Raw genomic sequence first — 23,238 nt, forward strand, 5'->3', positions numbered from 1 at the left:
GAATATATCCACAAGTGAGCATAAAAGTAGTAGTAGGTGCCAGGCACGGTGGCTCACACCTGTAATCCCAGCATTTTGGGAGGCCGAGGTGTGCAGATCACAAGGTCAGGAGTTCGAGACCAGCCTGGCCAATATGGTGAAACCCTGTCTCTGCTAAAAAAATACAAAAATTAGCTGGGTATGGTGGCGCGAGCCTGTAGTCCCAGCTACTCGGAAGGCTGAGGCAGGAGAATTGCTTGAAACCAGGAGGCAGAGGTTGCAGTGACCCTAGATCACGCCACTGGCTGACAGAGTGAGACTCCATCTCAAAATAAAAGTAGTAGTAGGCAGGGTGGGGTGGCTCACCCCTGTAATCTCAGCACTTTTGGAAGCCAAGTGGGGAAGATCCCTTGAGCCTAGGAGTTGGAGGCTGTAGTCAGCCATGATCATGCCACTGCACTCTAAACTGGGCAACAGAGCAAGACCTTGTCTTCAGGAAAAAAAAAAAAAAAAAAAAAAAAAAAAAAGCCAGGCATGGTGGCTCATACCTATAATCCCAGCACTTTGGGAGGCGGTGGTGGGAGAATCGCTTGAGCCCAAGAGTCCGAGACCAGCTTGGAAAACATAGGAAAACCCTGTCTCTACAAAAGATACCCCCCCAAAATTTAGCCAGGCATGGTGGCGCACGTCTGTAGCCCCAGCTACTCTGGAAGGTGAGGTGGGAGGATCACCTGAGCCCAGGGAGTTCCAGGCTGCAGTGAGCCGAGATCATGCCACTGCACTCCATCCTGGGTGACAGACAGAGACCCTGTCTAAAAAAAAAAGGAAAGAAAAAAGAAAAACAGAAAAAAAAAGTAGTAAAATAACACATGTATTAAAAATGTTTATTTAACTCTTCTTTTGTGCCAAGCACTCTTCTAAGCACTTTACAAATGTAACTCATTCGCTCCCCATCACAACCCCAGGAGGACACTGAGGTACAGAGAGAGTATATGAGCTACTCAAGGTCACATAGCCAGTCTGTGTAGACCCAGATAAGGACCCAGGCTGCCTGGCTCAAGTGTATGCTCTTAATCACCGCACTTTGCAGAGATATCTGCAAACAAGAGCCACTTCCACCAGGGAGCTGGAGGCAGCCAGTTACCACTCTGGAGAAATGCCATACCCTATTTCTACCTGCTTGCCTTTCCTCTTGCTTATAGCTTCCCTCCACTCAGGCCTTGGGTTTGTGATTTCAGGTTCTGAGGCAGGTGTAGGGGACAGGCACCGTAGTCTGGTGGTTAAAAGCACAGACTCTAGGATGTGACAGATCAGGCTTCTAACCTGGGAAAATTACTTAGTCACCCTGGGCCTCAGGTTCTTCATCTGTAAAATGGGACAATAATCCAGTTGTGTCGGTGTTCTGGGGATTAAAAGCTCTTAATACAGTTCAAGGCATTATCACAGGCTCCAAGAATTAGCTATTGTTATTAATAAGGTATGGAATAAAAGGGATTGGTTTAGAGAAAGAAAACTGGTGAAAACAAAAATAAGATAAAAACACAGAATTTAACATGATAGAAATATAACAGAGCCCCTCAGTCAGGTTGGGCTTCTTATTCAGACCTAAGGGTTTACACTGTGTTAAGGATTCTGCCAGTGAGTGATAGGGAATATTCTCACTCTTTGAACATACCCCATGCATCTGTGGCAGCCTGGGAGGTGGAGGCATGGGAGAGTAATGGGTCAGAAGTTCAGAGATGATAACCCATTATTGATCAACTACCAGGAAGGATGTCAAGCTCTTTACTTGTTACCTTGTTTGATTCCCATGATAAAACTTGTAAGGAGGTGGTAGTAACCACATTTTTTTTTTTTTTTTTTGAGACAGTCTCACTCTGTCACCCAGGCTGGAGTGAAGTGCCACGATCTCGGCTCACTGCAACCTCTGCCTCCCAGGTTTAAGCCATTCTCCTGCCTCAGCCTCCTGAGTAGCTGGGATTACAGGTGTGTGCCACCATGCCTGGCTAATTTTTGTATGTTTAGTAGCGATGGGGTTTCACCATGTTGGCCAGGCTGGTCTCAAACTCCTGACCTCAAGTGATCTGTCTGCCTCAGTCTCCCAAAGTGCTGGAATTATAGTCATAAACACACTTTTTAATGAAAACTGAGGTTCAGACAGGTTAAGTAACTTGTCATAGGTCACACAGCTGAAGAATGGTAGGTCACATAACTTGTCAAGGTCACACAGCTGAAGAATGGTAGAGCTAGAATTTGAACCCAGGTCTCTAAGACTCTGCTATACTTGGAGGGAACTTGTATGATGTCCCAAGGGGGTTCTTAGTTACCCACCGCCTGACTTCTGCCTTGCCATGTCCCCACCCACCCATAGGCCAAGACTGCACTGAGTGAGCCAACAGCAGGCCCCAGCATGTGCCACCTGGGGCATGCCAGGGCCTGGACCCTCTGGTGCCCTGGAGGACAATCATGCTGCCAGCACACTCCCACTTGAAGCCTGGCTGACACTCCTACTCCCCTCCTCATCCTGGCCTGGGAGGCAGGATGGGCCCCTCTTCAGCAGGTGTTGGGCACAGCCTCATTGCTCCCAGGCTGCTGCAGACCGATATTGGGTAGGCAAGCCCCAGCCCCCCAGGGCAGTGGAGTGCTCAAGCTTGCCCTGAGCGGCCAGACCTCTGCCCAGGGGACCCAGGCAGGTGGCAACACAGAGCCCCAAGGGCAGCCTCTGACCTCTCCTCCTCACTTCCCAATCGTCCTTTCCTTTTCTGGGGAACAAGAAGCCAAGCTTTGGAACTGTCCGCCTTAGGCGTTCAAGACAGCCAGGATGGACAAAGCGGCGCCCCCTTCCCGCAACAGGGCCTTTGCCCCACTCTCGGTTCCGCGTCTGAATCTTTTCCCCACCGCACCCTCCAACGCAGGCCCGGGCGGCTCATGAATGAACTGCACTGTGTGGGGCGTAAGGAGAGGACACGCTCCCGGGGCCGGCCGCCTCCCCAGCCTGCAGACCAGTCAGTCCCCAGAAGGGTCGGGGGCAGCCGCCGGCCTCATGCCAGCGCCTGCGAACCCTGCCCTTGCCCAAGCCCGAGCCCTTACCCTGGGCTGGCTTCTGGTGTACTCGCCCCCGGGAGCAGCAGAAAAAATAAAAGGGACCGAAGGCATCGGACTTGGCGACCCCGGGGTCCAAAACTCGGGGGCGGGGGCGGCTAGTTCCCCACAGCGGCGGCGGACAGGCGGGGCGCAGCTGGCACTCCCGAGGGGCGCGCAGGGGACGCGCACCTGCACCGGGCAGGTGGGAGAAGAGTGGCACTCGGGGGCCGGGGGCGGGGGTCCCACCCCTTGGGATCTCCCCGGGACTGGGGAGAGCGGGCGGCGCGTATGTGGACCGCCGGCAGGGGTTGGAGGACTCACATTTGGCTCGGGATGGTGCGGGGTTGGGGGCAGCGCGCGCCACCGCTGGGTCCCGCGGGCCCGGGCACCTCTGGGTCCCGCAGGAGGTTGAAGGGAGGGGACGCGCAGCTGAGTCCAGGTTTTTTCTTTGGGTGGTGGTGGGATCTTCGAAGAAAAGAGCGAGGGCTGGGGAGGGGTCGCGTACTCACCCCCAGGCGCAGACTCGGCTCCGGCTCCGAGCCCCGGGTTGGGGCGGGGCGGGGCTGGGGGAGGGGGAGGGGGAGTCGCTGGGCGGCTCGAGCTCCGGGCTCCTGCGGCGGCCGCGGCAGTGTATGGGGGAGGGGGAGCGGGAGGAGGGAGAGGGAGGGGGCGGAGCCCCGTATGTCCCGTCCCCTACGCCGGCGCACGCAAGGCGCGCGCGCACTCTCAGATCGCGTCCGCCGGGCTGGGCCTGGCGCGCAGGCGCTGGGGAGAGACCGCGTGGGGCGAAGGCGGCGCTTGGTCGGTGAGGCCCGCGGCGGGATTTTCCCGGGCGGCGAGAGCGGTATGGTGGGGTGAGTGGGTGGGCGTCAGGCCCCTAATTCTCTCCTTCTCTTCCTTTCTCTCCACTAGGGGAGGCCCAGTCCCCGGGGTGAGTGAGGAGAGGCCAGAGTGGGAGGCAGAGGGTCAGTGGGAGGGGTCCCGACGGGGAGGGGAGGCCCCTCACCCGGACCCTCTTCCCTCCGACTCTCCGTGGGCGGCTTCTGCGACTTCCAAGTCCGTGGCAGGCTCTCACCTGCTTTCCCCGGGTTGCGGAGCCGACTTGGGGAGGGCGGGCTGCGTTCAGCTGTCGCAGGTCACTCCAGTGCGTCTCCTCGGGCTTCTCCGCTCTCCGCGCCGCCCTCCCCTTTCCCAACTTGGGTCTGGAGATGAGTTATCCAGACGCTTCTGTGGTGTGAGGATTGAGGTTTTGCTTTCACTCTGTCACGCTGATGAGTGCGCCCTCCCCCAGGCAAGGGGGTTCCCTGGTTTCTCATTTCACCAGAGACTGCATCTATCAGTGATTAAGACTGGAAAGATGAAGGGAGAGACTGAGACTCTTTTCTATATATATGTCACCCACACAAATAGATCACAAAGGCACAACGGGCACCAACCTGGTCATTTAATTTTTGGTTCCTGGAGGGGACAAAAAGGAAGTTTTGCTTTCCACAGCGGACGATGAATGAACTTTGCCACCATAAGAGATGGATGGGACTGAATTTATAAAGAGGTTAAAAGGGCATATGACAGACACCTTGGGCTACTTGGGAAACTCTGGGAGTTTGGGAGATACTTAACTCCCAGGGCTGGTGGTGGTGGTGGGGAACTGCCACTGCTGAACAGAAGGACACTGCCCACCTGGGGGTTTGGATCTTGTAGTTGGTCAGCGTCTCTGCTGTATGCTGGCTTTTCAAGAGTTCATTAGTAGCTTGTGGAATGCAACTGTAAGGTTTGATTTATTGCAGTGTTTTTCAAACTGAATTCTATGGTGAGTTGGAAATCAGTTTAGTAGATTACGGCCACTTAAAACATGAAACAGAAAATATCAGACAGTGTTGCACTTAGTAAGGGTATTGTTTCTTGACACTTGCTTCAGGTGTACACACACGTGTGAGTGTATTAGAAGGTGTTCTACAGTGTGTTTCTGTAGGTCGCAGTGAGAAAAATTTGAAAAGCATTGGTGTCCTGTGCCCTTCTATTTGCCCTCTTGCTTTTCTTTGCCTGAGTTTTCAGTCACTTAAAATTGTCCGTGAGGATGCAGTTAGCATGCCAGGAATATACAGTAAAGAACAAAGTGGATATTCTTCAAGGAGGTTACTGTGTGAGATGAAAGACAGTTCACTATTCATCACTGGAAATACTGTATGTGCTATTGAAAAACAAGGATTTTATTGAGGTAAGAAGTTGGTTGGCTTAATGAGGAAGGGCAGTTTTTCAACTGTGACAGAAAGGAAGATGGAGACGAGGCCCGTTTTTGGTAAGGTGCCTGGTGGGAAGGGTCTTTGTAGGTTTGGATTCTGGGAGTTGTGAAATTGGTGTAATCTATTGCATGTGTGGAACAATAAAATTCACTTTGAGGTCAAATAGCATTGTAATGGATATCTGAAAAATGGAAGTGGAGGCCATAATTATCTGGTGTTTGGACTTCTGAGAATCACTAGAAGGCTTTTTTTTTTTTTTTTGGTTCAGTCTGTCTTGCCCAGGCTGGGGAGATCTGGGTGCAGCAGTGAAATCTCAGCTCACTGCAGCCTCTCCTGGGATCTAGCAATTCTTATGCTTCAGCCTCCCGAGTAGCTGGGACTGCAGGCGCGTGCCACCACTCCTGGCTGATTTTTGTATTTTTAGCAGAGATGAGGTTTCAACATGTTGCCCAGGCTGGTCTCCAACCCCTGGCCTCAATCAGTCTACCCAACTCAGCCTCCCAAAGTGCTGGGATTACAGGCATGAGCCTCCTTGTCCAGCCAGAAGGCATTTTTTATATGTTTTTATTTTTTACAAAATAGTATAGTTATGAGTCTGAGCATGTGGATTCCTGAGCTATTTCTGCCTGTGCCTGATTAGGGTCAGCACCTAATCCTTAAGGAGTGTGTGAGCCATCAGGTGACACTTTCCAGGGCAAGCATTTCAGAAAGCCTGACATGAGAATTAAGTGCCTTGTGGAATCCGTGAAGGAACAGTGGCCAAAATATTTTATTATTGCTCCTGAATATTAAAGATAAAATGTTTCCTGGGGTGGAGGGGGGAAGGAAATAACAACAACAAAATTTCTCCGGAGTCTACTTTTCAGGTAATTGGGCACTGAACATGGTTATTTAGACTCTCCTTAGCTCCTAGAGTCTTCAGTTGCAAGAATCCTTTAAAACCTATTTTGCTCCATTCATGTCTTTGGGATTATGATACCTGGGCCCACCTAAGACGGATTTTCCTACTGTCAGGTTGCTTGGCTAGTTCTTTTTTTTTTTTTTTTTGAAACAGAGTCTCGCTTTGTCGCCCAGGCTGGAGTGCAGTGGCGCAATCTTGGCTCACTGCAAGCTCCGCCTTCCGGGTTCACGCCCTTCTCCTGCCTCAGCCTCCCGCTAGCTGGGACTACAGGCGCCTGCCACTATGCCCGGCTAATTTCTTTTTGTATTTTAGTAGAGACGGGGTTTCACCATGTTGGCCAGAATGGTCTCGATCTCCTGACCTCGTGATCCGCCCGTCTTGGCCTTTCAAAGTGCTGGGATTACAGGCGTGAGCCACCGCGCCCAGCACTTGGCTAGTTCTTAGGGCTGTGTGGGGGCTCGAAAAGCAGGTTATGGTTTAGCCTTCTATTTTATAGGCTCATGGTTTTTCTGGGTTGTTGCTTACCCCTGGTATGATTTTACATGTGTATTTACAGTGACAACTAGTATGCAAGAGAAGACTGCAGTTCAGATCTCAGAAATGTTCTGGGTCAGGTAATATGCTGAATATTTAAAAAGGTCGTAGTAAAGTAGCTTACCATTCACCAGTGAAACACAACTCAGAGTAGGAAAGCCCTCTGTTAAAAACTCAAAAAATCATTTATGTCTTTAGAAAAGAGAGGAAGCACTTTATCATGTCCACTCTAAACTGAAAACACTTTCAGGGCTGTGATCTTAAAGAGGCATCCATGGTGCTGCCCTAAGAATCAGGGAACAAGCTTGCTCTTCTGGGCCAGGATCTGGTAAACAATTTATCCTGCAGATTTAGTCCCTACTGGATAATTCAGAGAAGGATTGTCCATGTTAAAATGATCCCTTACATGAGTGAAACTAAAGCACTTCCATTTCCAGACCACTTTGCTTTTCCCAATATGATCTCTGCTTGGCAGAGAGTCGTTGAGACCTGGACAGGTGATTCCAGGGTCACAGACTTGGTGTGAGAGAAGGGGAGGATGGAGTGAAAGAGATACATGCTTTCCATCAGCAGCACCCTCCCATCCCCATTCTTTAACTTTTCCACACTACTCTCCTGCCAGTCTGACATCTTCATAAACCTGGAGCCCACCTAAACCTGGCCCAATGTAAGTACTAATAGGAAGGGAATTATGTATATGATTCAGTAGAATTTTACTTGACCTTGTGCAGTTTTTCCTGAGTTGGACCAGATGAAGAATATTACAAATTTATATCTGGATTATAGATGTTTGTATACTTGTGAGGTAGGGATGGGAGGGGGAGCAAAACTAGATAAACTATACAATTATCTCCACATTGAAAAACCATCTTGAATAATTGAAAATTGTCAGATCTGTCTAAGTACTACTGCTTACTTTTTTTTTTTGAGGCAGGGTCTCACTCTGTCACCCAGGCTGGAGTGTTGTGTCAAAATTATGGCTCACTGCAACCCCTGAGCTCCAGTGATCCTCCTCCCTCAGCCTCCCAAAGTGGTGTAATTACAGGTGTGAACCACCACGCCCTGCTTTAAATACTTTTGCAACAAGGTGGGGCATAAGTTAGATAAACAAATATAGGACAGTAACCCTAGACATGTTTTCCCTTTGTGAAATGGGATTGAGAAATGGGGTTTTCTCAGTGGTAGCTGTGGTGGAAACAGCCGATCATCCTATTGAGGGATACTTTACATTGATAGTGCTGCTGTGAAAACTCACACCTTGGCAGATCACTCAAAATCAGCTTTAGCTTTGGTCCAAGGCTGTCCTGCGTGTAGTGCAGATATTTAATGAAGAGATGGCTTTTTGTTTCCTGAGTTTTTTAAAGATTATGTGGCAGCTTTGCCAAAGGAGAAGGAGTACTTACCCTGTGTGTGGAACATTTATTTGTATCCGTGAAGCTTATTAGTGGCTAAAGCAGCATCACTGTGCAAGTATTGTGCAGTGTTTAATAAAAACAGCCTTGGGCTCTGATCTGGGCCTTATTGCCTTCTTTTTTTTTTTTTTTTTTTTTTTTTTGAGACGGAGTCTGGCTCTGTTGCCCAGGCTGGAGTGCAGTGGCCGGATCTCAGCTCACTGCAAGCCCCGCCTCCCGGGTTCACGCCATTCTCCTGCCTCAGCCTCCCGAGTAGCTGGGACTACAGGCGCCCGCCACCTCGCCCGGCTAATTTTTTTTGTATTTTAGTAGAGACGGGGTTTCACCGTGTTAGCCAGGATGGTCTCCTGAACTCGTGATCCGCCCGTCTCGGCCTCCCAAAGTGCTGGGATTACAGGCTTGAGCCACCGCGCCCGGCCAGGGCCTTATTGCCTTCTAACCTTGGGTGAGTCAACCAACAAGCTTTGCATTTCTGTCTTCATTTCTCCAACTCTGTGGAGCCTGCAGAACTGTTCAGAATCATTAGCAGATTCAGCCCCCTTGCAGACTGTTGGTCTTTCCTGTTTGTCTTTGTTTCCGTTGGGAGCTCAAACTGAAATCTTCAAAGAAAGTGATCTGTGTGAAAGTACTTTGAGAATTATAACATGCTGTTGTGTGAGGTTACCAAACCACGCACACACCACACTTCCTAAAAGGAAATAGTTGGGCAGCAAAAACAGTAATGAGTCTGTAAGCAACAAATGAAAGTACTTATTGGTCCAGAATGGTTGAGGAGAAACCTGAGATGCGAGGGGTTGTGTCTGCGTGACAGGATAGAGGGTCCCAAAAATTCCTTTTTGTTTTTGATTTATCAGAGCTGCCAGGCCTTTGCTTTTCCTATTTTGATTAAGAAGGACATTTATACTCTCACACTGGCAGAGTTTGTCTTTTTTGCATCTGGGCTTTCCATTTGATTTTTCAGTGTCTCTTTTCCTGTCCGTTACATACTAGCAGAACCTCCTTTAAAGGCTCATTTGTGATTGTGCTGAACTTTTTGTTTTCTCCTTTTTCTATAGAGGCCATTCCCCTTGAAAGGTCTTTAAAATATAACCTGCCAGGTACCTAAAGATTGAAATTGTTTAGGTAGAAACAATGTATAATTATATATAGATCTGTGATACTAAATATATTTTGCTGATCCTCAAAACTTAATGGTACTTTCCAGCATTCCACAAAGCATCAGAGGTACAGACTCTTTGTGTCTGCCCTTCCAACTCAGAGTAGCTAAAAATGAGCTCTCTGGCAGAGGACGGTGGCTCACGCCTGTAATCCCAGCACTGTCGGAGGCCGAGGCGGGCAGATCACGAAGTCAGGAGATCGAGACCATCCTGGCTAACACGGTGAAACCCCGTCTCTACTAAAAATACAAAAAATTAGCGCCTGTAGTCCCAGCTACTCGGGAGGCTGAGGCAGGAGAATGGCGTGAACCCAGGAGGTGGAGCTTGCAGTGAGCCGAGATCGCCACTGCACTCCAGCTTGGGCGACCGAGCAAGACTCCTTCTCAAAAAAAAAAAAAAGAAAGAAAAAAGCACTCTGTGCCTGTGAGGCTCTCCCAAGTCACTGGGAGCCTCGGTAAAGGGCACAAGAAAAACCACAAACCCCGCTCACATGGAGCCTCTCTGGAGCTGGAGGTTGAATTATAAATCAGTTCTTTTTTTGTTTTGTTTCTGAGACAGAGTCTTACTCTGTCACCTAGGCTGGAGTGCAGTGGTGTGATCTCGGCTCACTTCAACCTTCGCCTCCCAGGTTCAAGAGATTCTCCTGACTCATCCGGGGACTGACTGTAGCTGGGACTACAGGCACATGCCACCATGCCCCGCTAATTTTTGTATTTTTGGTAGAGACCAAAAATTTGGTATTGTTGGCCAGGCTGGTCTCAAAACTCCTGACCTCAGGTGATCCGCCCGCCTTGGCCTCCCAAAGTGTTTGGATTACAGGTGTGAACCACCGTGCCCAGCCATAAATCAGTTCTGTCCACTTAATAGAGAGTTACTCAGCTGTAGGTGTGCTAGGCACAGTTCTGGGCACTGAGTGTCTGGCACCGAGCAGAGCAAGGGCTGGTCCCTGCTCTCACAGAGCATGCATTCCAATGGAATCTGTAGGGCGATGCCAATTTCCCCATATTCCGTTGAAATCCTTAGTACTCCCTTGCCTCTACAACTGAAGGGAGATCTTAAAGCAAGATGGAAAATGAGCATGGCTTGGATTGTATTAATTTCTTTTTTCTTTTCCTTCCACCCACCCTCTCTTCCCACTCCCGACCCCAGCTCTTTTTAAGGAGAAGTTGATTCATTTTCTAAAACAGGAGGGTAATACTTAGTGCTGATCAGGAAGTGGCATGAAAAGCTGTCTCTGGCACCAAAGTTTTCCAAATACCTGGCCTCCTCTAAGTGAGAGTGTCGTAGAGAAGGAACTATCGTTGAAGCCAGTCTCCTGTGTACAAGACTCAGAGTGACATTCCTTGTGAAACAACCATTGTTTATAGACTAGGTCTGAAGTGATTCAGAATCTGTGTCCATAGGATAGATTTATGCTGGGAAATAATATAAGGGTCCATCAAAGTTGCTTTGAAGTAAATTGCTGCCTCCATTGCTCTTCCCTGATCTGAAGCAGTTATTTTAGTGGTGGGATGAGGCATTTTCCATAGTGGACAGTATAGGCACCAGGCCCAGGAGGTGAGTCCAGGGGGCCTGGAAAAAAAGCACGGGCTAATCTTCCATGATTAGCACCATCATTCTCTTACAGCGTGTTTGCCTGACATGTCCTGATTCCAAAAGTACAGATAAGAGCTTTATCGTGTCTGGATTTCCCACCGTCAGAGCCATGGGGGATCTGTCTATCTCTTGGCTACCTCATTTATTTTATTCAACAAGTATTTATTGCACTCCTACTGTTACTATCAGGACTGGCTGGGGTCTTTTGCTGGGGTGGAAGAGGAGGGTACAGCAGTTTGTTTTTTTGGAGGGATACAGGACATATATACAATAAGTGAATGTATTTGGTTCTTTTGTGCTTTCAAGTTCATAGGAATGCTAACTGCTGGCCATTTGATGTCTGAGTCCTTTGGGTTTAGGTCTAGAGGTCAATATCAGATCCACTAAAGAGCTAGTGAAAAGTCACTGAATTGGGAAATGCTCCCTAGAGACATGAATATATCACTCTTGTGTTTGAGGGCAGTACAGGTAATCCTTACCATCAGAGTCTGTGTGGCTCCTGAATTCCTGTAGCATGTTCAGATGCCATGTTGTGAGAATATCTGGTTTCTGAATTTTGGATAGCGAGTAGGAAGAAATAGAATGTTAAAGGACATCAGCCTTACCTCAGAGTATCCACATTTACTCAGTGTCGGTGTTTGGATAGTGAATATTGACTCTGAGCGTTGCACTGGCACAAGGATGTCCCAGTGTTCAGGAGGGGTAGCAATTGATGCTGCCGTTTGACACAAGACTTTGTAGAAGAGATTCTTGTGGAGCTGGATCACATTTGGCTGGGCAGAAATGAGTGTTGGTTGTGGAGATGGCATGAGAGCAAGGTGCAGAGAGGAGGCCTGAGTTTGTGTTTGTGCACTGACAGCCTTACAGAGTTTAGGGGGGTGCTTTGTGATGACACCTGAGTCAGGAAAGTTCTGGGAAGCCCTTAAGTGCTTCTGCAGTTCTTGGACTAATATCGGCGTTCTTGAGGAAGCAGTGTGGTGCTGAGAGGCAGGGTGTTGCACTTCTCGGCAGAGGGAATGTGGGTGGTGCTGGGTGGATCTTGAGGGTTCTGTGGAGTCGCTCAGGAGACTCTTCTCCCCCAGGAAGCCAAAGGCCTGCCAGCATGAGATGGGAACAGCTTGGCAGGGATTTGAGCTAACGCAGCCTGGACCAGAAGGACTCTACTTTTCAGAAGTTTTGTTTTGTTGTTTGTTTTTTTGCCAGTTTTTAGCTATTGCTCTGAGTATGGATCTCTTCTTGCCTCCTGTACTACAAATTGTCTTCAAAACTTAAATTAGATTAAAGGGAATAATTTTCACCTGGTATGTGTCTCCATTTCAGTTGATTCAGCTAGCACTGAATTGGCTGTGAGTAAAATGTGCATGTGACGTCAGTGTTCTTTTTTTTTTTTTTTTTTTGATGGAGTCTCACTATATTGCCCAGGCTGGAGTGCAGTGGCCCAACCTTGGCTTACTGCAACCTCCGCCTTCCAGGTTCAAGTGATTCTCCTGCTTCAGTCTCCTGAGTAGCTGGGACTACAGGTGCCCGCCACCACGCCCGGCTTATTTTTGTATTTTTAATAGAGAAGGGGTTTCACCATGTTGGCCAGGCTGGTCTCGAACTCCTGACCTTAAGTAATCCGCCTGCCTTGGCCTCCCAAAGTGCTGGGATTCTAGGCATGCACCACTGCGCCCAGCTGACGTCAGTATTCTTGATGGAACAAGAATGATTTAATAGTTGTAAAATATTAATATTTAAATTAAAGTTGCTGTGTTTACTCTGTTGAGTAAGAACATGGGTTTAGGAAGCCCACAACTGGGGTTCATATTTCAGCCTGGTCACTCCTAGCCATGTGACCTTGGGCAAGTTATTTAACCTCTCTGGGCTTTATTTCCTTGTGTATAACAATGAGGCTAATAATAATTGCACCCATTTCATAGAGTTTTTTGAGGTTTATTTTATTTATTTATTTTTTTGAGACAGAGTTTTGCTCTTGTCGCCCAGGCTGGAGTGCAGTGATGCAATCTCGGCTCGCCACAACTTCCACCTCCAGGGTTCCAGCGATTCTCCTGCCTCAGCTTCCTGAGTAGCTGGGATTACAGACTTGTGCCACCGTGCCTGGCTAATTTTGTATTTTTAGTAGAGATGGGGTTCCTCCATGTTAGTCAGGCTGATGTCAGACTCCTGACCTCAGGTGATCTGCCCACCTCGGCTGGGATTACAGGTGTGAGCCACTGTGCCCGGCCATGAAGTTTAAATGAGATGGTATGTAAGACGCTTAGCCCGCTGCCTGACACATTGTAACCATTTAATAAGTGTTCATAAACAAAGAACACAGAAAGAGGCCAAATGACCCTTAAAGCTGCTTGACACCCAGGGCTCTCGTGTGAAATGAGCTTTGGTATAGCAGAGCAAGGCTGCGGAGTGCGGTTGGAACGCCCTTGGACTGAACCTGGATCCAGTTCTGGTTCTGCCCTTGACTAATTGTGGGATTCTACACGAGTCACTTAATCTGCCTGTATATCAATTTTCTAATCTTTAAAATGATATATGACATGATGATGATGATAGCTTATTAGCTGGTAAAGAGTGCCAGGCACTATGCTAAGTGCTTTGCGTGGCTTATCTAATTGAATCCTCATAACTACCTTGGGGGAAGATACTGTTAGTATCCCTGTGTTACAAATGGGAAACCAAAGCTCAGCAGTTTGGTTACTTGTCCAGGGTTACCTCACCAGTAAAAGTAAAGCTGGTTTCATTTGGTAGTCTGTGATTCTCTGTGTGTCAGATGTTAGTAGTTGCATACATTAGCTGCCTTCTTTTGCATTTAATTTTTCTAATCATAATTACATTTTGGCTAATGCTTCATGGGTTGTCTTAAGGAAAACATTTGGGAGTAAGTTTGGGATTTGAGGCTAAATTGTAGTTAATAAGCATTTAAAGGCCAGTTGTGGTGGGTGACTCACACCCATAATCCCAGCACTTTGGGGGGCTGAGGCGGGAGGATTATGTTAACTCAGGAGTACTCAGGAGTTCAAGGCCAACCTGGGCAACAAAGTGAGACCATCATCTCTGTGAAGAAAAACCAAAAAATTAGCCTGGCATCCTGGTGCGTGTCTGTGGTCCTGACTATTCGGGAGGCTGAGGTGGGAGGATCACCTGAGCTTGGGGAGTTCAGGACTACAGTGAGCTGCGATTGTACCACTGCATTCCAGCATGGGTGACAGAGCAAGACTCTGTCTCAAGGAAAGAAAAAAAAAAAGTATTTATGGAGTGTCTAGGTATTCCTGGGGAAGAGTGGATTCCTCTGTCCCCCACCCCAACATTCTTATTAAATAAAGTCTTATCTGAGGTGGTTTGAACTTGTGCAAAGCAAAGCTGTGTGTAAATACTACAGTGTAGAGGCTTTTCTCGGCAGACCTCTTGAATGGGCACCTCTGCAGCCAAACATTTGGGTGGAAAAACAGGTGTGTTTTGCAGCTGGCTACAGGCCTTTCTGAAGCACTCTCTGAAGTGATGTTCTGGTGTTTCAGGGCACTGGCAGCCTCCATATTTGTTAGTGCTAGGGAGCAACAGGGTTGAGATTCTGAAAACTGGAGCCACAAGTGTTGGGTTGGTGTTTGCTCTTTCAACTAACTCTTCAACTTGGTTTCCCAAAGCCCACTTTCAGCTGTAGTATGGTGTAGGTCAGTTTTCCATTTTACAGTGTTGTTTGGGAGACTGACCCAAATAGAGACTTTGGTCTTTGACTTGGCAAGAGCAGCCTTTGGCTTTGCTTTGCTGGCCTTGAGCTGTACAGGTGTTCTGGCCTTTACATTTGGGGGAAAGGTGATGTAGTGACAGATAACTTGAGTGGCTGCTTAGATACTTTACTTTCTTTTAGGGAGTTAAAGTGCTGGTTTCAGAAGGCGCATGAGTATCAACAAGGGCAATAGTGTGCAGTTTTTCCTCTGTGGAGGACTCGAGAAGAAGTCCCTGTCTGGATTTATAACCAAGGGTTCATATTTTCCTCCTGCCTGTAGAAGTGATATAATAAGGAAGGCATTCTCTGTGCTGCTGTATTTTTTTTATAGCAGAAGCTGTTGTGGGCCATGCCACCTCTCCAACCCCAGAGTTAGAACGTGAATCAGCAAAATCGGAGCTAGAGCTCTGTCTAATCATCTGTGTATCCTTTAACCACTAAGATTTATATTTTGTGACTAATGATCTTGTGCTGAAAGTGCCATCTCCCACACAAGTCCCCAAAGAAAACTGGCTCTAAGGGCTGTGACTTAGAAACCAATTTTTCCCCCTCTCGTTTTTCCTGCAGGATCTATCTTGGGATCCCATGGCTTTCTTTACTGGGCTCTGGGGCCCCTTCACCTGTGTACGTAGAGCACTGAGCCATCGCTGTTTCAGGTAACTTTTCCCATTAAGTTGTTAAAACTGTCTTTGTGTAAGATTCCTATCAGGGCTGGGTGTTATGGTGACTAGAACAGGAGTAAAAACTCAGGGAGGTAAGCATGGGGTTGGGAAAAGCTAAAGGGATCAGGCCGAGCTGGCTTGGTTGGTCTGGTCACAGGATGGGGGATAGGTAAAGAGGTGATGATGCTGTTAGAAGTGCGACGGGGAATGGCATATGGTGGAAGCTTTTACTCTTCAGTCCTTGCAAGACTCTTAGAGTGAATCTGACATCTCTCAACCCTGTCATTCCCCTAGAGCATTAAACTCCTCTCTTTTAAAAATGAAATTTTTTAAATTACAAAAATAATACATGCTTATTACCAAGAACTTGAGCATGATAGAAGTGTGACACCCTCCTCTTCTTGTAGATTCTAAGCCAGGAGAGCACAGGAGGCACGCCCGTTGGCAGACATGCCTCCTGGCCCTGTCATGCCCTCATCCCACAGGTGTTTCCTGAGCACCGCGCCTGGGGTTGGCCATACAGAGATGAATGAGAGTTGCTTCCTGTCCTGAAAGAATTCTCACTGTCAGCCATAGGTGCAAACTTGAAAATAAGTAACTCTAAGAAAATGTGATAGAATATTTTAATAGAGGATTGTACTTTGGATGGTCTCTCATAGGAGCTGCTAGTGGAGGAAGAGAAGGAGAAAGAGTGGAGGCAGTCTTCTCAAAAGGGAGGTGGGGGCAGATCCTGTCTAGGCCTTCAGGAAGAATTGGGAGGAAGGGTGTGCTTGGGGAACTCCAGTAGTTCCTGGTTGCTCCTGCCCAGAGTGGTAGAATGTGTGGCCTTAGAAGGTAGGTAAATTGGGACAAAGTTGTTGACAGTGTAGATGGTGGGGAGTAGCATCACTTTTATATTCTAAAGAGAGCTCTTTGTCAGCAAAGTGAAGTGCAGTGGGAACCAACTAGGATAGTAATGTCACAGTCTTGGTGCAGGAGAGTGAGCTGCTCAATGAAGGAAGTTGTTGGCGGGATTGGAGAGAAAGGACATAGGTGCTTAGCGGGTGATATTAACAGGACTTAGTGGCCAGTTGATGTTGATGGAGAGAGGTTTATGGCTTGGGTTCTGGTGCTGCTGGAGAAGCCATTATCTAGATAAGAAGTGTAGCAGCAGGAGGAGTTTGCAAGGGGAGGCAGTGAGGTCAGTTTGGGACCTACTGAGTTTGCAGTATCTATAGAGTAGGGAGTTGAGGAGAGTGGAAATGTATGGAACTAGAATATAGAAGAGAGGCGGGGCTGGAGATGGAATTTACTAGTTGGCAGCAATGCTAATGGGCAAGACTGCCTAGAGTAGGCATAAAAAACAAGAGAAGAGGTCCTAGGATTACCCTGTGGAAACACCAGCATCAGGTGCTAGCATCAGGAAAACAGGAATCCCACTGTAATCGTCTTGTTTAATAATACCTTGTCTGTCTTTAATAAGTACTCTCTAAAAATTTTTTTTTCTAATGAGGAAAAATGTATTAAAAGATTGTTACCTTGACTTATTTCCAGTTTCTGCTATGTTGTGTCAAGGACTTCCCTTTGCAAACTTACCCATATCTTCTAGTTCCCAGCAACATGTAAATAAGAAAATTAGGGAATGGTGTATTCTGGGGAAGCAGGTTTTTCAGGATAGGCAGTGGATGAGGCCTAGCCCATAAGGGATTCCTTTAAGTCCTCAGAGTCCTTTTGGAAAGCAAAGGCTTTAAGTTAGGCTGCTGTGAAGTTCATTGTCACGTTGGGTTCTCTTTAAAACTCATCCAAATTGAGATCTTGACACAACAGCAGAAGCTCTCAATTGTGAGGAAACTGTTGTGGGTACAGATAAGTCTTCACAAAGTCCTGACTTTCTGGTGCTGCTCCTGGACAGCACTCTGCTGTGTGTGTGTTGCTGACATGTACTTTCTCCCTAGCCTTGACCTTTCAGAGGCCTGTGCACCCTCACCATGAGAGATACAGACTGCAGACTTTTTTTTCTCCCACCAGCACCACTGGGAGCCTGAGTGCGATTCAGAAGATGACGCGGGTACGAGTGGTGGACAACAGTGCCCTGGGGAACAGCGCATACCATCGGGCTCCTCGCTGCATTCATGTCTATAACAAGAATGGAGTGGGCAAGGTGGGCGACCAGATACTACTGGCCATCAAGGGACAGAAGAAAAAGGCGCTCATTGTGGGACATTGCATGCCTGGCCCCCGAATGACCCCCAGATTCGACTCCAACAACGTGGTCCTCATTGAGGACAATGGGAACCCTGTGGGGACACGAATTAAGACACCCATCCCCAGCAGCCTGCGCAAGCGGGAAGGCGAGTATTCCAAGGTGCTGGCCATTGCTCAGAACTTTGTGTGAGTTGAGCCCAGGCCTCTGGTTGCAGGAGGGCTCGTGAATGGAGCAGTTCTGAGAACGACACTTCTGCTAAGGGAGCTTGGGAGCCACATGGCTGCTCCCTTCACACTGGGTAACAGTGTAATGTCCTGTGAGAGAATAAATATATTCATTTATGTATTCCGGAGCTTTCTGGGATGTGGTGGGAAAATAAATGACACTGAAGCAGTTGAAAGGTGGCTTACCCAAGTCTGGCCACACGGGGTAGCATTCTTTACATGGAGCAGCCTTGGTGCCAGGGTCTGAGCCCTTGCTTTTCTGGTTTGGACCCTGTGAGTTCACGCAGGACTGTCGGGCCCTGGAAAACTGAGGTACACACCAAATGCCAATTTATAAATGTACCGTGGAGTCTGCCACTTTCTAACCAAAAGATACTTGTTTTTGTTTTTCTCATCCCAAATATCTTCTTCCTGTATTAGTGGGCTTGAGGCTTTAAATGGTTATAAAGATGACCAGGTTAGCGTGGAATAAGAGCAGAGAGGCTGATTTAATCTAGTGAACATTCCCTTTAGGCTGTAGTAAAGCCCAGACAGTAATTCTTTCTTTGTTCCGGATAGTCTGCCAGAACACGCCTCTGTGCCCAGTAGCAGAGCTTCCTCCCTGGACTGCTGGAGAAATGGATACATTCTTACATTTTGCAGATGACATAATCTTGGGCCTGTGCAGGTGATTCAGTGAGTTATCTTTCCTTCATCTGTTGGTCTGCTTGGGGAGATTTAGAGGCTCCCTTAGTTTCTTTAGTGGAACCTCATCAACTTATTTATAAATTCTTTTTTTTTTTTTTTCTTTTTTGAGACGGAGTCTCGCTCTGTCACCCAGGCTGGAGTGCAGTGGTATGATCTTGGCTCACTGCAACCTCCACCTCCCGGATTTAAGCGATTCTCCTGCCTCAGCCTCATGAATAGCTGGGATTACAGGCATGCGCCACCACACCCAGCTGATTTTTGTATTTTTAGTAGAGACGGGGTTTCACCATGTTGGTCAGGCTGTTCTCGAACTCCTGACCTTGTGATCTGCCCACCTGGGCTTCCCAAAGTGCTGGGATTACAAGTGTGAGCCACTGCGCCCAGCCCTTTTTTTTTTTTTTAAATTCATTTAGAATACCTTAGGTAGTTAACTCATTAAATAAGTAACTAATCTCAGTGGCTTCTGAGAGTCAGAGTAGGATAATAATTAGGAACACAGGCTCTTGTAGCCAGACTGTATGGGTTTGAAGCCTGACTCTACCACTTAATGACTATGGGCAAATTATTTTACTTTTCTGTGGCTCAGTTTCCTTATCTGTAAAAGGGGATGTAATAATGGTAACTACTTGATAGAATTGTTGTGAAGATTAAATGAGTTTGTACTTATAAGTGCTTAGAACAATATCCTGGCAATAATAAGCACTCAGGCTGGGCATGATGGCCCATGCTTGTAGTCTCAGCTCCTCAGGAAGCTGAGGTAGGAGGAGCACTTGAGCTCAAGAGTTGAATCCAGCCTTAGCAACATGAAAAAAAAACCCAAAAACACTCAATAGGTACTTTTAGAAATAGGAATTAGCTATTTCCTATAGTCACGACTGCATGGGTCAGCACTGAGAAAACAAAGGTGAGTAAAAGCAGGTGTGGCCCCTGCTTTCCTGGAGCTTATAGAGTCCCAGGGCAAATCTACATGAATCAATTCCTCAAACAAGTGCAAAGTCCCAAGAGTAGCAAGGGTCAGTGATAAAGGAGCTAGAGTTTTTCAGTGGGATCAGAGGCAGCTTCCCTGAGGAAGGATTGCATCAGCTGCAGTCTGAATATGTACAGTGATAGAAGTCAGTAGTGGTTACCTGGGGGGTAGGGAAGGTGTAGACTGGAAAGGGGAAAGAGGGAACCTTCTGGGTCTCAGGAATGTTCTAAATCTAGATCTGTGTGGGAGTTCCATGAGGATAGACATCTGTAAATAATTACTGAGCTGTATACTTTAGTGCACTTCACTCATAGTGAAATAAATGAATAGGCATTAGCTAGGTGAGAGAAGAGGAGGAAACGTTGCTGGTAGAGGGAGGGGCATGTGCACAAACCCTGTGACAGGAGGGAATGGGATAAATGCCAGGTCTAGAAGAAAAAGCCATTGTGGCTGGAGCCACAAGAGGGATCATGATGTGGGTTGAAGCCAAAAGAGGAGTGGGGCCTTATGAGCCCTCGGAAGATTTTCCTCAGCTGAGGGCATTGGGATGCTGTTGGAGAGTAATTTAGCAAGTGGAGTAAGGCTGGTGGGAGGGGAGATTTGCTCTGCAGAGAGATCCTCGGGGAGGCCAGAAGGGATGAGTGTGATAATATGGACCGGGGTGGCGGTGGAGGGCAGTGGGCATCTTTAGGAGGTGGAGTTGACTTGGTAATGGGTTAGTAATGGGGAATAGTAATGGGGAAAGGCCAGGAATGGGTCTGAGGTTTCTGGCTTCTATACCTGGATGGTTGGTTGTGTTGAACATGGAGCTAGGCTGGAGGATTAGGGAGGAAGAGCAGTTGTGGGCAAGCTGAATGCAGGTGCCTTTGAGACATCGAAGAGATGTCGAGTAGGTAGCTGGATATAAATCTCTTAAATTGGAATAACACTGAGGACACTGAGTTTCATAGGTAAGAGGTGATTTCTCAAGGTTCTACAGCTAGTAAGTGGTAAAGCTGGTCTCAGAGCTGAATCCTGTGACTTCTAACCGAGGGTCCTCCCACAACATCATTGGGTCCTCCTTTCGTAGTTGATGAGTCTACTCCATCTTGACCCGATTCTTACTAGCTGTGAACCTAGAGGCTGATGTTCTGATTTTCTTGAGTTCTGTGGGCACACCTTGGAGCCTGTTGCCCACTGAGCCTTGACTGCAATGAGGCAGAGGCTCTTAGTTTAACATCTTCCATTGGAGGAGCACATCGCTCCCCAGGGCTCCTCTGACTAAGCCTGATTCAAGGTACTCTGGGTATTTTAGGAGCTAATATCCTCTCCTTCTGGCCCTCTAGAAGGGCTGACATGCTCTGCTGCAGTGGTTGGATGTGGTCAAGGAGGAGGAATCATTGAAACCAGGGCCTGCTTTGCCAGTGGTGAGTGTTTCTCTCCAGCGGCAGCAGCTGGTGCTCAGCAGGTTCTTAATGTCCCTGCTTTCTGTGCTACTTCCTAAAGGCTGTGGGAGGTAGAGAGCCCTGGCCTGAGGCAAAGGGAAGGTGGAATTGTTCTCAGCCTGGCACCACTTGCTCAGGGGCTGGACCTTTGCTCTCACTGGGGCAGCTTGACCCAAGCTGCCCTCTGGCTTCTCAGGTTGCTTGCTTTCTGGGGTCAGCCTCACTTCTTCCTCTGCCCTTAGTCAGCAGGAAGTATCTTCCTTTCACGTGCTTGCAGGGTGCTGCCTCCCCTCACCCGCCTCCCTGCTGTTGAGGTTTGCCAGAGTCATTCAGATGACTCTCCTCTGTCCTCGCTGTCCCCTCCTCTGGTCTTCATGGACTTAAACCTTCTTCCCAAGGTGTTCTGTGCTGACCACTGGAAGGCTGTGGTTTCAACAAAGTCTGTGGCCAGGGCCTGTGACGCAGGCCCTTGCAGCACAGCCCAGAATAGCCTCGGCTTTGCTGCTTTTCCAGCTGCCCTATCACTTTGCAGGCTGGGATCTAATTTGCTGTCCACTCTCTCCACCCCAGTCTCTCAGCCAGTGCTGCTTTCTTTGCCCATAAAATATTTATAATCACAGATTATGTTTCCCTATGAGTATAAACTTGCTTTTGTTGTTTTTCCCCTTCTGTGCCCTTAAGAATCTGCCCCTGACAGGCCAAAGGGCTTTATTCTCTGGGTTCATGGACTTCATCACACTTTCTTTGCTGAAGTGGCTGGCTCCCTCTGCTAGACCACTGCTGAAGAAATGTGAGAAAAGAGCTCTAGGTTAGTTATTGTAGTCAGAGACCTGGGTTCCAGATGGAACCCTGCTGCTTACTAGCCACAGCCTCTCGAGTTGGGAGCTTATTGCTCGAGGGCTTGGTGCTCAGGACCTCTGGCCAATGGGTGTGACTCCTAAGGACCAGCCACATTGAGGGATATGCCCTTGGCTGCTGATGAGGTGAGGGGGGACCTGGCCAAAGCATGTGCAGAGAGGCCTTGCCACCATCAGCACTCCTGAAGCTAGTCACCTCTGGCACAGATGTCCAGTCCACTTCCTGTGTGCCTTTGGGAAGTAGCACAGAGAGCTGGGAAATTAAGAGCCATTAAGTACCAGCTGCTGCAGCTGGGGAGAAGCACTCACCACTGAGTTTCTCTCCTGAAATTCTCAAGCCCAGCCTTGCACTTAGGAGGGCAGTGGCCACTGTGAGGCAGAATTCACTGGAGGTGTGCCTCCTCCTGTGTCAGAGTGAGGAGGAGGGCCAGGGCTGGGGTCTCTCCGGGGGTGAGATCCTACTGTGCAGGTGGGAGCCGAAGGCCGTTCCGCTCCAACCTCCCTGTGCGCAGCCTCCTCAGTGTCCTTGCTCAGGCTTCTTACTGCCTTTCTTGGCCTCTTCTCATGGTCTTTGATTTTCTTTCTCAGTGGCTGAGAAATCTTGTTTTTGACAAAAATTATATAATACTGTACTAAAATGCTTAACTGAAATTCGAATCTGTACCAGCAGCTGCATTTCTTTTCTTCCTCTAATTTTGTAATTCAGACTTAAAATCGTGGGACTTTTGTTTTATTCTTTCCCACCGGGAGGATGGTAACGGATCACAATTCAGTTCTTCCCAGCATTTTGGACACCTTCTTGCTGAATTATTTTGCCAAATATTAGTAATTTTCTGAATTATTTGGGCTTCCTGGGCTGAAAGTGGTGATGAGTTTGCTTCTTAACTTTCAATATAAAGATGGTGATTCCCAGCTAGATTTGGGAACAGTAATAATTTGTTGTCATTTGCTTGGTATTATGGCAGGCTGTTTCATAAGACACACCACAGGCATTTTTAAAATGAAAATTAAACTTATTTTATTTTGGGAGTTTCATAAGAACTCCTGAATAATTGTGATACCTTTGGATATTATGAAACCTTGATTGGCAACTGATTTGAGGCCAAGTGTTTACACACTCAATAGAGACAGTTCTTGGCCAATCTGGACTGGTGATCCAGTGTGTGATCACAGCTGCTCTCCCTGCTCCCCACTGAGCTCCCTGTTGATTGGCACCAGTTCTCAGGGGCTGCCCAGCACAGGAAGAGGAGAGAAAGAGAGACCTTTGGGTGCTGGCCTTCTCAAGGGATACTACACCTGGCCTCCAGTGGGTTTCCCAGGCAGGGAGTGGGCTGTGCTGCCCCATGCCCACAGGCTAACCCAGTGCCCTTCTTGGCTGGCCATGGCTAATGTCTGCAAAGAGGCAGGCACACATGGGTCAGGGAGCCAGGGCTTTCATTTGTCCATGTGTCTCACTGGCGTCCTGTCAACCAACTGCATTAACTTACCAGTTTGCTGCCAGGTCTGGTAAAAGGTTTGCAGGTAAAGAAGGATGAAATCCTTGTCTGAAATTAGGCTTCAAGGTTATCTCTGGATTTTGTTTCTCCGGGCTGGGTCCCCATAATT

The 23,238-nt window shown here is 47.9% G+C and overlaps 2 protein-coding genes across 13 annotated transcripts in view; one reads left to right on the plus strand and one right to left on the minus strand.

Moving 5' to 3' along the window:
• TMEM63B (transmembrane protein 63B) overlaps positions 1-4,412 on the minus strand; it is a 29,239-nt gene extending 24,827 nt beyond the window's left edge. For 2 of the 6 annotated variants that reach the window (XM_077999838.1, XM_015136438.3), the window contains exon 1: positions 3,573-3,711. The gene's annotated coding sequence lies outside the window, so the exon portion shown is untranslated. Of the gene's footprint in view, positions 1-3,384; positions 3,712-4,138 lie in introns of those variants that run through there. The other 4 variants (XM_028847510.2, XM_015136440.3, XM_028847509.2 and 1 more) reach the window with 3 other exon arrangements.
• Positions 1,831-17,819, plus strand: MRPL14 (mitochondrial ribosomal protein L14). Of its 7 annotated transcripts, none has more exons than XM_077999888.1 (3): positions 1,831-3,265; positions 15,195-15,283; positions 17,297-17,819. In XM_077999888.1, the coding sequence occupies exons 1-3, from the start codon at positions 2,912-2,914 to the stop codon at positions 17,661-17,663; spliced, it is 810 nt and encodes a 269-aa protein (XP_077856014.1). In that variant the 5' UTR covers positions 1,831-2,911; the 3' UTR covers positions 17,664-17,819. The 7 variants fall into 7 exon arrangements, with proteins under 7 accessions (XP_077856014.1, XP_077856016.1, XP_028703348.1 ...); XM_077999890.1 differs by lacking the exon at positions 1,831-3,265 and adding an exon at positions 3,835-3,917 and having other exon boundaries at positions 17,224-17,819; XM_028847515.2 differs by lacking the exon at positions 1,831-3,265 and adding an exon at positions 3,835-3,917.
• The last annotated feature ends 5,419 nt before the right edge of the window (positions 17,820-23,238 follow it).

Source organism: Macaca mulatta, chromosome 4, assembly GCF_049350105.2.
Source record: "Macaca mulatta isolate MMU2019108-1 chromosome 4, T2T-MMU8v2.0, whole genome shotgun sequence".
In the NCBI taxonomy this organism is placed as follows: domain Eukaryota; kingdom Metazoa; phylum Chordata; class Mammalia; order Primates; family Cercopithecidae; genus Macaca; species Macaca mulatta.